Source organism: Lagopus muta, chromosome 1, assembly GCF_023343835.1.
Source record: "Lagopus muta isolate bLagMut1 chromosome 1, bLagMut1 primary, whole genome shotgun sequence".
NCBI lineage: Eukaryota > Metazoa > Chordata > Aves > Galliformes > Phasianidae > Lagopus > Lagopus muta.
Window position 1 is genome coordinate 24,219,241 of NC_064433.1, and position 16,248 is coordinate 24,235,488.

The 16,248-nt window shown below is 38.9% G+C and overlaps 2 protein-coding genes across 3 annotated transcripts in view; one reads left to right on the plus strand and one right to left on the minus strand.

The window, feature by feature from the left end:
- The window catches only part of CFTR (CF transmembrane conductance regulator), a 100,916-nt gene extending 87,465 nt beyond the window's left edge, over positions 1-13,451 (minus strand). Inside the window, exons 1-2 of the mRNA XM_048946695.1 lie at positions 13,401-13,451; positions 11,869-11,920 (exon numbers count right to left, since the gene is read on the minus strand). The gene's annotated coding sequence lies outside the window, so the exon portion shown is untranslated. The remainder of the gene's footprint in view (positions 1-11,868; positions 11,921-13,400) is intronic.
- Positions 13,452-13,491: 40 nt separating this feature from the next.
- Positions 13,492-16,248, plus strand: part of ASZ1 (ankyrin repeat, SAM and basic leucine zipper domain containing 1) — a 38,479-nt gene continuing 35,722 nt past the window's right edge. The window contains exons 1-2 of one of the 2 annotated variants that reach the window (XM_048946818.1): positions 13,492-13,703; positions 15,189-15,285. In XM_048946818.1, coding sequence (XP_048802775.1) covers positions 13,596-13,703; positions 15,189-15,285 — 205 coding nt within the window. In that variant the 5' untranslated portion in view covers positions 13,492-13,595. The remainder of the gene's footprint in view (positions 13,704-15,188; positions 15,286-16,248) is intronic. The other variant, XM_048946829.1, reaches the window with a different exon arrangement.

Sequence of the window (16,248 nt, forward strand, 5' to 3'; positions counted from 1 at the left end):
TGGCAGTAACCCTGAGTAATACTAAGATTCATGAAAGGTTTTGTCAGCTAGGACAGTTAATCAGAAACGAGAAATGTCCTGGCGGACAGGGTATCTGCATTTAAATAAAAAGAAAAATAAGCAACAGTTGTTTGCACACACACAGACACACACAAATAAAGCTAATAAAAAAGAGAAAACTTTGAATTAAGCTGATTCAACAGTATAAAGGAACAGTTATCAGATGTTGGGGGCACAGTCTTGCACTTCAGACTTTGCAGAACGTATTTACTTCTTTTGAAGCTGCAGTAGAAAATGAGCTGGAGAAAGTTTTCTAAAGACTTCAGGGTTTGTTTGTTTTCAGTCAAGAATAAATGTGAAAGGAATTATGAGCCTGAGAAGCCAAGCCTGACAAGTTTGCGAGGTTTATGTTTCCAAAGATAGTTTTAACTTCTTCCTCTTCTCACTGTCATGTAATAATCCTAGAACAATGATATCATTGAGGTTAGAAGGGCAGAAGTCCAAGACTGTATCTTACTACAATTCAATAAAAGGCACATCTGCTGTCTTAAATAGCTGAACAACGAAGATTATTGAAGCTAGCCCATAGGAAAAGGCTCCTAAATATTTACAACTGATTGAAAGTGCAAGAGCTTGAGTTCCTGACAGGGCTCTGAAATTAGCATCTTCTATACTGAAATGTGACCGCAAAAAATAACACAGCATAAATCCTGCCATGTGAATTCACATGTTGCAATGAATCCTTAATTTGTTGCTTTCTAGAAGTGGGTTTTGTGTATAATATTCTTGCCTAAAATTATTCCCTGTGAGTCTCAACATTTCCTCATCTTAATAGACCAAATTTGAAGTAAACAGTGTGCCATTACTCAAGCCATAGAAGAACAGTAAGTCTTAGCATTTTTTCTCTGGTCCTGAAAAAAAGTAAAATTGCTTCTGCAAACGAGCACAGAAGATCTCTCCAGTAAGGAAGTTCTACCTCTGAGTAAACATAAAAATAATTTTAAAACATAATTGAAGAGAAATAGCCATACCTCTGAGGATATCCAAGGGCACTGAGCTCACTGAGGGAAACAAGGATGCAGATGATGTTTGACATGAAAATAAAGGAGCTGACATATAATTCCCCTTTCTCCATGCACTTCCCATAGTGTTCTCAGCCCTGGTTCAGGGCTCTTGGGCACTGGCTCGTCAGGGCAGTAGTCACAGCACCAAGTCTGCCAGAGTTTGGAACATTTAGATGCTGCTCTCAGACACAGGATTTGATTTTTGGGTGATACTGCGGGTCCCTCCCAACTCAGTATATTCTGTGGTTCTATGATACTATCTCTAGAGGAAAAGCTGACATTCAAGTTATTACCTTACAGCCCCATATTTAGTCAGGCTTCAGAAACCTGATGTTTTCAAGTACAAAAGAACAAGGATTGGCCTTGCTGTGGACTTGCTGATGCATTTTCATGAAGGTTTTCATCTAGCCAATATGAGAAGTAATGGCTTTTTTGTTGTTGTTATTCTTGAACATGGCAGCTGACAGCAGAATATTGTGAACTACCGAGCTTAATTAAAAGCCTTTCACATAGGACACAATGGAAAATTTATATGAGGTGAAACCTATTTCTCATAATGGGTTCTTGCAGCCACTTGTGCTAAGCCAAACAGGCATAGCCATATTTTAAATAGACAGTTAAGATATTTGAGGGCTAAAAGCTAGACCTTTGAACTTGTGTAAAATTTTTTACACCTGGTATTCTTCTAGAAGTAAAATGAGAGTAAGAGAAACTTACCATTAGTTCCAGAAAATAGCAGCTGTTTTATTTTCTTTACAAAATAGTTTGTGCATTTACTAAAGTTTACATTACAGAAAGGTAAGAATCATACGAAACAATGATAACAATACCAAAATAGTTTCAGAATTCAAGAAGTTGTCCACTGATCTCACTGGAGTACTTGCGAAGGAACCAGATATTTAAGAATCCTATGATGCTTTCTTAAAGAACTTAAGACTTGATCACTAAGCCCAGATTCCTGCTGCTGCAAGTAAACAGCAGAGCAATTCAGTACTGCCTGCCTCCAGCTGCTGCAGCCTTGTGCTCTGAGAAAATTAAGGCTTACTGGCTACCACAATTACACTGCAAAAATAAGAGAGCAAAGGACATTAACATCGTAGAAGGTAACTCAGACCCAGCTTTTCACTTATTGTTATCAAAGAAATCAACTTCACATAGTGATGTGCAAAGGAGTAAAATGCAATTCAACCACAGATTAAGGAGGTTTGCAAAGAAATGTTACAAACTAATGGTGAAATTTGCCTCTACTAACTTCTGATCATGAACTCCGGAGTTTGCTCTCCTACAGTTGTTTCACTCAGTGCAAGACAACTGAGCACTCACAATCATGAACTGCTTACTGGAACCCAAATCAGGAATGGTGTTCTGTTTTATTTTCTGAAAAGAAAGGTGCTCTTTGATGAAAGAAGCAAGAAAAAAGAAGAAAAGGAAAAATCCTGTTGGATGTCTCCATTTCTTCCCACAGTGGAAAGGATGAATGCATAATCTCATTGTTTTCTTTGATATAAGACTGAGGAGAGCTGGTGAGAGTGGGTTTTGACAGGAAGCAGGACAAAAGGATAAATTTCACAGCCCTGAACACTGAAACAACAGATGCAAGTAGTTCTAAACAATTTATGGGAGAAAGCGCTTTCACGTTAGACTCTAAAATCTACAAAGACTTTTTAAAAGCCATTTTCATTTTCCTTCCCAAGGGCTTCTATATTTAGTTAGCCACAATAAGGATGATTCCTTAATATTGGTTGGCATGGCTAAATGTTACCTAAATATGCTAATAGTTTAAAAAAGACAATACTTCCTCTACTTTTCAAAGTAGAGTTTGAAGAAGCCAGGTATAACTGAAAAATAACTGCAACTGACACATTTGATTTATGATTTAAGAAAATAAAAATATTTGCAGATACAACAGTTTTATCTCTAAACGTATTTGTCGCAGAGATTAAAAATAGGAATTTATTACTCTACCCTTTTATAGAATTTTTTCCTTGCTGGCCTACAGAAACTTAATTTACACTTCCCTGTACCAGTATGAAAGGAACAGTATGATCTATTAATTCACTGTAATGGGTTATAAATTACTAAAACCATTGAGGGAAAGAACCAGCTGTGGGTTTAATTACAGAGAGCAAAATGAAAATGGAGCAGACAACTCACAAGCTGCAAACCTACTTTACGAGACAGAAACAAGTAATTAAAATATTTAATTATATAGAGAAATGTTAAAAAAAAAAAAATTCTCAACCAAATACTTGTTTCAATCTCAGCCATCCTTTCACAGAAGCCATAAAACGACAGAAGTTAGAGAACAATTTTAAAAGTCGTGTATTTGAAATACTATACAGGAAATACAAAGAATATCGAGCACTTATGTTTGCACTTTTGCATAACGTTTAAGTAAGAGGAACTTCTTTCATTATTCAACATGAACCGTGAAAGTCTATGACCTCAGGCTTTGTTGAGATCATGAAAACTTGTTACACAAACAGATATTCACACAGAAAGTGAAGTATTTAATACACTTACAGCAAAATCTGAAATCCCTTTGCCTTAAGAAAATCTCTATTTACATGGATTTAGGAGGCAATATTGGATATGAAGTCTGTCAAAGAACCAATCTTTTGCTGTGCTTGTACCTTTTACCACGTACCATCCTGCACAGGATCCTGGCTAGAGTTAGCCACCACAGTAGGCTGGCCTGACACATGCATCGGGCTGCATGAAACTAAAGAAGTTTGCATTAACACAGTTAAGACAATCTGATTCTGATAAAAATATCGTACCACCTCAGACTCCCCTAAAGCTGAAAAATAAAAAGCAGTATCTGAGTACCAGAAAGAAAGGAAAATGAAGAACAGGTATACTTAGGTATCCACTGGCCATACAAGAGTTTAATTCTTCAAATCAGAAACAAGAGGGTTTTTTTTTTTTCATAATTTATAGGTAATTTTCATTATTTCTATAGTACTATCTGCGGTCAAAAAAATCAGAATTATGCTGAAGTACACAAAAATACAGAAAATGATATTCTCATTTCTAATACTACTTCCGGTTTGAAAAGAAGATATAACAAAATAGGTTAGAAAAGCTTTCAGATCATTAGAAAACTTGAAGAAAGCAGTAGCAAGCTCTTTCAGCTCCTCCTTTCCCCAGCCTCAGCCAGCCAAAATATTCTGCTCTTCTGAGTAAAGCAGGCCAAACGTGCTTTTGACAGAGCAGGTCCACCCAGTTAGGGAGGGCAGGTGAATAATGCCTGGGATGCATAAGAAGAGAGAAGCCAGAAAGAGAAGTAGACATCTGTGATTTTTAGAAAGAGGTTAAACCGAAGTGTGACTTCTTAGCAGAAGAGTCAGAAGAAAGAGATATTTGAGAAAAATCAGTAAAAATACCACAGTTATAAAAACAATTGTTGAAGGTTGTCTTCCCTGAAATATATATAGATGCTGGGGGGAGAGTAGAAACACTGAAGGTGAGAAGAAAGGAAGTAACAGAAATAGTTAACTTCATGTTTTATTCTTCAAAGACTAAGCCAGGAAAGCAACGAAAAGAGAATTTTAAAATAGATACTGTGCTGAAAGATACAGCTAAAACTCTACTAGTGTGGCTAAGACACCTGACTTCATGTATACACCAAGGACAAAAGTACCATTAAAAAAAAAAAGGAAAGAAAAGAAAGAAAGAAAGAAAGATACCAACTACAAACTTGAAACCAATATATCTTTCTTGAAAAACATCACAGGAATTCTGAATACTGAAAATATGAGGAGGAGGCTTTCTTAAGATGTGAAACATCTCCTTACCATTCAAGCACCTTCTTGTTTAACTACAAATGTCTGTATTCTAAACACAAATGCCTGGGGAAAAACTCACTCCTAAAATAAAGGCTAGAACATCAAGTGTCTAAACTCAGTATAACATGTTCTCTATACCAAATGAACCTGAGACGATAGTCTGTCATAAATATCCTGCTTCAGCAGACAGGAACAGCAAACAGATTCCTTTGCAAAAAGGAGGCTGGCTTTTGAAAGCACACACAGAAAGTGTAACTTACCATTTTCCAGACATAGCCAGCCCTCAGAATGAGCCATATTAATGCTAGGAAAAAAAGCTGATCTACAAAACACTGTACAACAAAGCTCACGAGAAGGGAACGCTGAAATTTCCTTAGGAGGAGTATCAGTTATAAAAGCATAGAGACCTATTGATTTCTACTTGGCACGTTCCCTGGGAATAAATAACATGAGAAATTCAGTTACCTAACAGGTACAGGTTAGTGCTGCCCCAACACAGGAGCAACTAAGTGAGATTCCTCTGTCTGGTCTATGACTTTCAGGCACAGAGCTTCCCTTTAAAAATATCTTGTGTTCTTCTAGGAGACTGACATTTTTTTCTGAATCATTCAGTCTAACTGGAGCCAGGATCCACACCCATCAGAGGCTTGCAAAACTCAGAAGACTTCAGATATAATTTATCTATTCCTGCAAAATATTTATTTATTTATTTAGTACTGAAAGAACGAAGGCAGAGAAAGGTAAACAACAGCCTGTGTAACCAAAACAAAGAGGACTTTTCTTAAGTTTCCCAAGAAACTCAGTAACAGCTGAGGTCACAATGCAACACTCGGCCTAATCAATAGAAAACCTTCCTTAGCCTTTAGTCTGGATTGATTACACCTACCACTCCCATACACCATGGCTTTAACTACGTTTATTTCCAGAAAGCTCCTTCAACACTATTAACTGTACACTACATCACCAAACAGAAAACACAGCCTCTTTTTCATACTTAATCCGCTGTTCTCATTGTACTTTCTCATTGCCATTTTGATCATTAACTGTATCACTGGAAGTGGTTTAATAATTAGTCATTGCTTCTAGAAGCCTTAGTATGATATTCCTCCCTATTCCCAGGGTGTTCTGGAGGAAAAAAAATATCTTTTTTATGCCATCACCTGTTGAAAATCCTTAATATCATTTCAAGATAGTTGCTGTTTTAATTCAGGATCACAAAATTACCGGATTAACAATTCAGCAGCACAGCCAGATGTTTAGGTTGTTTGATCATAGCACAGAAACCAGTACGTAATGAATCCGACACACGGCAGCCTGATATACAGAGCTGGAAGGAAAAACATGAAGGTCACAAACAGGAAGCACAAATACCTCACTGGGCAGTTCTGTGAAAAATATTCTGGGGATCCACATTCGGGGTAAGAACAGGAACACCTCTTTTTGTCTCCATTTCTGTAGATTTTTAACAAGCCTGTGTGTGAGGATTACAGCTGTGCCAACTGCTGCCACCTCCATGACTGGCAAACAAATTTCCACTTACTTCAGATAGAGGCATATTTTGTAGAAGGGGCCTAAGTAGTAGTGTGTTTCTTTAGAAAGTTCTACTGCACTGATTATCTTAGTCACAAGCAAAACTTCACATTGGATAATTTTTATTGAAGCCAATTTGTAAAGCAGTGCAGCTGAGTTCTGTTATATGACTGTAACAGGAATGGGTCCAACATTAAAAACAGTTAAACTAAGCAGTGTAGGAAAAAATAAGAAAATTATTAATACAAACAAACAAACAAGAGTTCCCAGAAGTGAATGTGTTGACATTTATTAGATTTATGCTGAAGTGTAACGCTTCAATTTATGCAGCCTACAGATTCTACTCATTCAATTTAGTGTCCTATAATTATATATTTGCTTTAATCTTGAGGATCTTTGCAAAAGTAAACAGGTAAGATAAAGTAAGGACAAGCACTGTGCTCAACATAACCCCTCCCAGCCCCCCCTCCCCAAAAATGTGATCTAATATATAATAAAATGTCCTTTCTGATGTGCAAGCTAAAACCAAAATAGCTCCATCACAGAAACTCAAGGCTTCAAATATTATTTCTAGATGGATATAGAAATTCTAATGTAAAATATTGGTAACCAATGACAGGTAGTTTCATACAGCACAACTTCCTTACACAGCAATCACTGGTACTCAACACTTCTGAGCTCTCCCTGACTAGCAGGTTGATGTTTTATGAATGATGATCATTCATTACTGACTGGGCAATCTGCAAGTGCTGTTTTAGAGCGACAGGGAAGGCCTGAATTTGGAGGTGGCTTTAAAGAAGCAGGCTTAAGCAGCTGTTCAGGAAACAGCAGTTCTTTTTCCTCTCCCTATATCTCACTTTGCTCGTGTCCTTTGACCACAACTATGTATATAGAGTATGTATTTAACTTATATGTTACCTACTACAGTTTTACTATATATATACACACACACACACTACAATTTAAGTATGACATATATGAAGGATGCGCTGAAAGTAATGCCTCCCACTTTATTATGTTGGCCTACAACTTCAGAGACAGATGATGGTGGTACAGCAGTAGAGGTTGAGCCTTCCCACCCATATCCCATTCCATGTTGTTGCTGTGTGACAGGTGGCAGCAGAGGGGCAGTCTGACACGGAAGTACATATGAAGCAAAGGTGTGCCACTGAATTCCCCCATGTGGAAAAAAAGTGCACTCACTGACATTCAATGACACTTGCTGAAAGTTTATGGAGACCAAGTAGTGGATGTGAGCACAGCAAGGTGGTGGGTGGTGTGCTTCAGCTGTGGCAGTAGAGACAGTGAGGCACCCCTGCTGGTGCATATTTTTATGAGCATGACATGTAGGCTCTTGTTTGTTGCTGGAGAAAATGGAGAGCTAGTAATGGTTACTATGTAGAAAAGGTGTTTTGTAGCTGGCAATTTGCTTTATCAAATCATGTTATTGTGCTCTTAGTAAATGTTGCAGCACCTGTAGAAATAAATAAGAAGCATTACTTTTGGAGCAAACTACATCTATTCTCATGATATTGAATTGTTCTTAGAACCACTGGACAGCAAGCTGTATGAAAAGGTGGCAAGTTATCTTTTTCTATGGTTTGGAAAGAAAAAGCATCTAGAGTAGGGTTGCTGGGCTGAGCTCATGAGAAGAGAGCATGAAGATGGCTTCATTTGAATGGCTTATCTGGATTTAACAGTGAAACAGGCACTGAACTATTCAGTCTTGACAAGACAGTTGTCATATATGGCATGTAGAAAAGCTAAAGTGTATGCCTAGAGAGTTGCATGAGAGCGTAATGACTGCCTCTTTGAACTTTTGAACTTGGGAAAAAAAAAAAACACATTGCCCCAAAGTTCTGAAAATCCAGTGATAACCCTGTGATGCCTATACCCACCTATAAATTAATTATACCTGCGTTCATTAAACCATAATGATTCTTCCTGACCTCTGTTTATCTGCAAAAAAAAAAACCAAGTGGCAGCAAAGTACTCTGCCTTGTTTGCTACCAAAGGTATGGCCTTGACCCTGCAAAATCCTATAACACACACAGCTTTGTTACAAACACATGAACAAAGCTTCACAAGGAATATGCACAGAGGCATATCACCATCTGCATGCTTCTGTAGAAAACTCTGTTTGCTTTAGACAAGACAAGAAGACAAGAAGTTGCCAGTGCACACATAAATGTCTTCCCAGTGGTTTCCAATAAAAGACATAAATAAACTCCAAACATGTAATATGGAAAAGTAATCAAAAGGAAACCCTGAAACCTTGAGCAGCCAATATCCAGTGTTCTGTGTCATACTGATGGAAGATCTCAAACCACTTGCGTTCACACTTCATTACTGAACCATCAAAACTCACTTTCTAAAGCAGAAACCGTTCACATTTTAGGATGAAGTTGATTGTTGTGCCTAAATACTTTCTATCATTGTCACCCACAGCAATTCTCTTTTGTTGCCCTTTCAGCCCAACAAAGTGGCAACATTTCCCTAAGTTATTACTCCTTGTACACGCATAATAGCTTCTCACTTGTTGGCATAACAAGAAGAAAAAAGAAATAAACCAACTACAAACAACACTGAAATGTTCCAGTTATCCTCTTAAGAGCAAGTCCCTCCATTCTAACATCACCACCTTCAGCCCTATCCCTCTGCTGCAGATACAGGATATGTGTTGGAGCAATAAAATCTTGTCAACATGTTTATAGACATCAGTATGAAGAAATCAATAACACCTCATGAATATTAAATAAATATTAAGTAAAGTTATAATTTATCCACAAGATACCTTGAATAATACTAATACTCTTGTGACCATCAACCTACTTTGGGAGTGACTTACATACAGACATTGTAGAAAAATCTATTGTGGAATGACAGATTCATCATATTTCATTATGTTTAACCACAATGCAATTGGCTTACTTCAAATATTCACAGGACTACAACTATATAAAATACAAAAACACTGCCTGATGTGACAATCTCATTTCCTATTCTAGTCTAGCCTTTAATACATTCCTATTGTCACTGTCTAGAGGACGTTTGTGTGGGCATTAATTAAGATTAATTGATCAAGCGTAAAACAAGTTTGTAGCAAAAATATTACATTAATGAAAACACTGAAATATCTGAATAACCTTCAGTCTTGATAAAAAGCAAGACGGTGAGGTGAGACAGAAAGTTCGTAGCACCACTTACTTTATCATTAAGCAGCTATTAGTATGCGTAAACATCTACGAGATTATATGATACAAATGGCTGCCTGAGGGTCAGCAGAAAGTGAATAGACTGAAACAGAGAAGTTACTCACCCTCCACGTGATAATGAAGCAAGAGGACAGGCAGTTCAGATTAAGGGGAAGAAATAGTGTAGAAAGGACTAGAGATAATGGAGGAACTAGGAATTTTTGATTGACAGGAGGCACCCAGTTGCACCAGGAACCACTCTGACACAGACTTGCTATACAGACCAAAGCTTCTACAGAAAGAAACTAAAACTTACCTGACTTTTCATATTTGCATACATACATATATACTCAATATCTCAATTCCTGTTCTAGCTTTTTTTAGGCTTTACTAGAGTAAAAAGAGGCATTTCATGACACAAGCACCAAGGTGGCCCTGAAAATACTCCTGTTTACACTGCACATACAAATTCCCCATCACTTACTAGTTTATGTAGTTTTATTTTGGCACTGGCTTAATGCTTTTACAAAAAAAAAAAAAAAAGTTCTATGAGCAGGAAAGCAGTTGGCATGCAATTTACAGTCCGCAATTTATTGGCAGCAGATAAAAAATGTATATCGTGTACTACCCAGAGAGATTTGGCTAAGTGGACAGAATGAACACAGCTGTAAAAAATCAGTAATAAGTAGCAAAACAGCTGAAATAAAATGCTTTCCATCTATTGTAAGTCTATTAAAGCAACGACTTAACTGAATAATTCAATTTGCTGCTGTGCAGTAGCTAATAACAAAATTTCAGGATGGCAAAACTCAAACTTTTTAATGCAAAGGTTGATTTCACAGATCAAAGAAATGACATGTAAGTGTTTTTTACAGAATAAATGCCTTCCAGTCTGAGGTGAAAGAGCTACATATATATATATATAAAATGTACTTAAAAGGTACTAAGCTACTATGAAGTACTTTGTTTTGCAATTTTTATGAATACGATTTGTGAAGACAGACTCAACTGTGTTACCTCCTAGGACTTACTGCAGATTCTGTAAATTCTTGTATGACACTCTGCCCTTAATCGTGGAACTAGCACTAGTGTCCCTCAGAGCTAGTAATTCACCAACCCCTAGCTGTGCAGTTAATCAAAATCAGTCAGTCCACTAGAACCAGAACTGCTAGTCCTCTGTGGGAATGAGAACATTGCAGTTATCCAGTATTTTAATTTTTGGTGCAGACCAAAATAGCACTAATAGGTCTGCACCAACCTATTAGATGCACTTCACCTTAGGGTAGAACACAAAAGGAATGGGTTCAAGACCTTTTATCAATTATTCCACAGTTCAATTAGGTTTTGAGTCATATCCAGCTAACACTATTTTCTGCAAAAACTCAGTGATTCTGTATCGTAGTGTTACTGCAGATGGAAATTATGTAAGAATAATTCTGAAGGGGCATAGTCTTACTCAGAATAGTACCTGTAATTAAGAATATTACATAGAATGCCACTAAAATGCAATTGCTGCTAAATCTCTAAAGTGTTAGCTGCTGTGCAGTTAGTAGAACATTATTGCAGCAGTTAAGGTTCACAGAGTCATTCTCTTTAAACATTTACTAATTCTGATTCTCCTCTCAAGAATGCTACTTTCCCAACATCAAAGTCTTCAAACATTTACTCATTTTAGACCTTTTGGTCTGAAACAGAGGGAATTAAACTAGTTGAAATACTCTGGCAACCATGTTAGAACGAATATCTATACGTACATCAGTCCAGTGTGAGACAAAACATGAGGAACAGGTAAAAATACAGAAGAAATTCAGTCAACGAATGAAATCTATTCAACAGCAGGTCATGGAATAAGAATTCAGCTGATAAACGAAAACATGCTGAAGTATGGCCAGCAAGAAGGGTGGCAGAAGGCTGGCAGTATATTAATGAAATTCTTTATTAGGGTAACAGTGTATGCTATTTACTGCATCCAGTGGTTGCAATTCTTACCACCAACCATAATGTTAAGAGGTATATGTAATATAGGCTAACATACAAGTACATGGAGCTAGGCTGCATGTAGAGTAGATGGTTTCATTTTGTAAGAGTTGGCTTTTTGTGCTTTTTCTGATGCCCTGTGTGATACAGGAAATTATCCTGAGATGTTTTCCCAGCTGGAACCATTTTGTAATTGCCTCCTGCATGTAAAATGAGTACAGCATAGCAACAAGGAAAAGATGCTGGGAACTGCTCTCACCAAATAAGTTAAAACTCACTGATATTTGGCAAACATGGATGGCAGCCAGGACTTACCACACTGGAAACCACAACGAAGAGTCTGCTCTGCTGAAACACTGAAGACAGGCTTCAAGGTCACAAATGGACAAGAGCAAGAAGAGCATTAAGAGGGAGCATCCACATCCTCAGCAATGTTTGATTCACAGCTCCATGCAGACACACAGTGAGAGGTTATCTGACAGAAGTTTCTGCTTTATCAGAATATTCATACTTGAATCAGCTGTCAGGTGCACTGGCTGCAGGGCTCTTTTGCACATTGATGTTTCAAAAGGGTTTTTTTTTTTTGTAGCACTAGGGACCATCAGGTCTGTTACTGGAATTGACCTTTTAAAAGAGGAGGCCTTTGAACAAAGAAGCAGCACGTAGGCTGCATCTGAAGTGTTGTGACATTTTAATCATACCAGAGGTGGCACATAGAAAATGGGTGAAAAAAGCAACATAACTCAATCTTTGAAACCTGAAGCTGGACAAACACATCACATCAAATACTCAGCAGTGAATAAGCAGCAGTGTAAAAGATAAGGAATCTACAGATAGTAACATAACCTGTTAGAACTGCCCTTCAAACTCATCAGATCAGTAGTAAAAAGGCATCCTCCATTGTTTCTAAAGTTCTGCAGCTAGGGGTGCAAATTTTATTAGCAAGCTCCTATTTCTTAACACAGCTGAGCCAAAGAAAAAATATTACAGAAGCCTCATTCTGGGTCTGGAGTCCATAATTTGGAAGACTGGTAGGCCTGTACAGCTCCAAAGAAGTTACACAACAATTCTCTCATATTAGAGAAAAGCAACTTAAAAATAATAATACTAAAAAAAAAAATATCAGGAATTCATGAGTGGAACACCGGAACACATATACCATGATGATGATTAGATGATTATTGTTATTATTATTTTGAATACTGGGGAGTTTTTTGTATGTTGTAAGAAAGTTCTAGCTAACCTACAAATCTGTGTTTTGGGGAAAGCTGCCTTACACAGCGAGGCACTTATGAAGTAAGGCAGCGCCTTGCACCGCTCTTTATGAAAGACAAAACGTAAGAAGAAACACTTTGCAGCCACCTTCTATCTAAGTGACACTTTGGTTAAAAACAAGTTCCCCAAAATGAACTTTTCTGCTGTGTGAGGCTCAAGGACTGTGATGTCCTGCACAGCATCACATGCCTCTTTGGCAAGCCCTGCCTTCTTCCCTTCTGTTGTCTTTTAGCGGAAGACCAAACTCGCTTCAGATTCAGGCAAGGTCTGCACCAAGCTCAAAGCACTGTTGTGCTTATGGGTAGAATATAACATATGGCTCCTCGTCCGTTTTTGAAGCAGCTTCATGTTACAGCCCACAGGTTGTATCCCGTTCTGGAGATACTCAGAACCTGCCTTCCTGCACTCTACTGCAGGGGACCTGCTTTAGAGGGGAGTCGGACTCAATGATCCTCCCAATGAGGTCCCTCCCAACCCCTACGACTCAGCGATTCCCGTGAACCCTGTTACAGACAACGTGTCATCATCACTCTAAAAAGCATAGCCACGCTTTTGAGACGAGCAGCACGCACCGAGTCGGAAGAACACAGTACCGAGCTCAGCCCGCTCGGTCCCACCCCCCGCTTCGCCCGCACGGCGGCGCGCAGACGGTTACAGCCTTCGGCTCGCGTCGCGCGGAAAGACGGCGCGGCCACGTGACCCTTCGGCGCCGCCGTGACGTCAGTGAAGCTCGTGCCGTGGGCGCGTGCTGGGTCGGCGGCTTCGCCATGTGCTCGGCGGTGTGGGGCTGCCGCGTCACGGCGGGGGGCGACGAGGAGTACGACAGCGACGATGCGGACTGCTGGGATATCGGTGTGGCGTGCCGGGGGACGCAGGTCGGGCGGAGCGCCTCTGCCGGCTGCGGCTTGTGGGGAGGGAGGCAGCGAGCGCGGGCGGCCTCGGCGGGGGCTTCGAACGGGGAGACATGCGTGGCTTTTTTTTTTCCCCCGCTGGAGCTGGATGTGTGCTGGAAATGAGCCGTCGTTGCTGCAGGCTGTCCTCGGGTCTTTGGCCTTGGTCTTACAGCAACGTTCCCATCCGGCCGTATGCAGGAAGTGGAAGTTTGTTGGTTAAGTGGATTGGAACTAGGTCTGAATTATGTTATTGCTTGGTTCTTGTCATCAATTTGGTAGACGTTAATTACTTAATAATTATCGCTTTATAGAAGTTATGGGAGAGGTTATAACAGTATGTTGAGTAATTCTGACCTGTCATAATACACCTTCAGAACGATCTATGAAATTTGTCTCCTATTTGCAAAGAAACTACTGAGTTATCCTTAATTTATTGCTGTATTAATAGTGGGTAATTTGGGTGATGCTTGTAGCAATCTGCGTCTGCAGCTTTAATCTAAAACAAACAGTGTGACACGCATGTGAAAGGGACATAAATCAGGCAACAGTCCGATTCATAAACTGGACCTTTGGTCAAATCCTTTTTTAGGTGAGTTATTTGTGACGCAGCAACACAAATTCCTCAGCCCCCACAGCAGTAAGAGCAGTGACTTTTCTAGCAGCGGATTCAGCTCTGGGTTAAGCCAATGCCTATCACTGGAGCAGGCTGCCCAGGGAGGTGGTGGAGTCTCTTTCTCTGGAGATATTCAAGACCTGCCTGGATGCCGATCTGTGTGACCTGCTGTAGGGAACCTGCTTTGGCAGGGGGGTTGGACTCGATGATCTTTGGAGGTCCCTTCCAACCCCTACAATTCTGTGATAACCATTGTGCTACACTGCCTCAGATCGCTACGTCTTATGTCTGCTTGTAGTGGATTTGGTTTTTGTGCTCTTCGCAGTATGTGAGATGTGCAAAAAAAGTAAAGAAAGACATTGCGGTGTTGTTCTGCAGACTTTCAAAGCGAGGCTGGATCAGGCCCTGGGCAACCTGATGTAGCTGTGGTGTCCCTGTTCATTGCAGGAGAGTTGGACTCTCTGGAAGATGGCTTTCAGAGGTCCCTTCCAGCTGTAAGGATCTATGATTCTACAAAAGGAGTCCTAATTAAAATGAAGCACCTTTGAGAAAAACTTAGTGTGCTGTATGAGGATAGCTCATCCATTGAGAAGCAGTTTAGTTATATTTTCAGAGAATGGAGCCTTTCTGAAAAAATGCAATCCTAAAACTTTTTTTTTTTTTTTTTTTTTTTAGTAGAGCAGGTCTACAGAAGTGTACAAAGGAGACTCTTACTATGTTTTTTTTCTCTACTGCTCAACCCCTGCTCCTGTGTGCTCACAGAGATCATTAATGTTTTTACACTGAAATTCAGCTGTTAATTTTACCTTGAAACAGTTACCATATTTTGACTTAATTTTTCTTTTTCTGTCTAGCAGCTGGATCAGGTGCCGCCGGCAGACAAGAAAGATGCGTTTCAGAAAGCTCTGACAAGTGGTGATGTGTTGCTTATTGAAAAACTCTTAAACTCAGGTGATGAAAGTCAAATAGGAATCTGAATATATTTAATTGAACTTGGAAAGAATTCTAAAGCTTTGAAGTTCCTTGCTTCAAAGCAATGTCTGGGATTTATGTAGAAATATGTGAATGTTTCCAATATGGAATGTGGAATGAAATTACTTTTTTCAGTATATCAGCATGATATACTTCAGGAGGTTCCTTCTAATTTATATTTACTTGGTCAATCAGGAGTCCTGAAAACTGGGAAAGTTATGGTGCATATACAATGAAATACAGTGTTTCTTTGTTTTCAAGCATATCTTTAGCTGAAAAATCTATTGCAAACACTGAAATTGAGGTATTTTAAATTGATATTCAGAGTTCAGTGCGTGTTCTTTCTTACCTTGAGCGTTGTGAAGTGGGACATTAGAAGTTTTAAAAAAAACATATACCTTCAGTTTGGGAATTCCACGTCTTTTTTACTCACAAAATTGTTACATTGCTTGTATGTGCCATGTGTAATGCTGCTGTCTTGGCAACATCAGCTGGACAAAGTTTTTGTGTTTCCTGAGGGTATAATAGCATTTGTGTGGCATTTGCCTGTGAAAGGTTGTTTGTTTTAACTCTAAAACCTTTTTTTTTCCCTTTTCTTTTACTCAGTATTTCTCTGTAGTGTTTCTGCTATTTAGTGTTAAGAGAGTTGGATCACTAGTTGAAGCATCCAGGGCAATCAGTAGCTGTGAAACTGAGTTGACCTGCCTAGTGCTAATTATCAGGAAGTTCTGCTTCAGCAAGCAAGCAGAATATAGTAGCCTAGAGTTTGTTCTCTTAGAAAATGTCTTATGCTTGGGAAAAAGTAGGTTTTTAGTCAGCACTTTTTTTTTCTGAGTTTTAAAGCAGTGATGTTACTTGCCTTTTGGAGTAATTTTTGTTTACATCAGTATTAAGTCAAAGCTAATAGTAGTGACTGAAATACATCTTCAGTCCTACACTGAA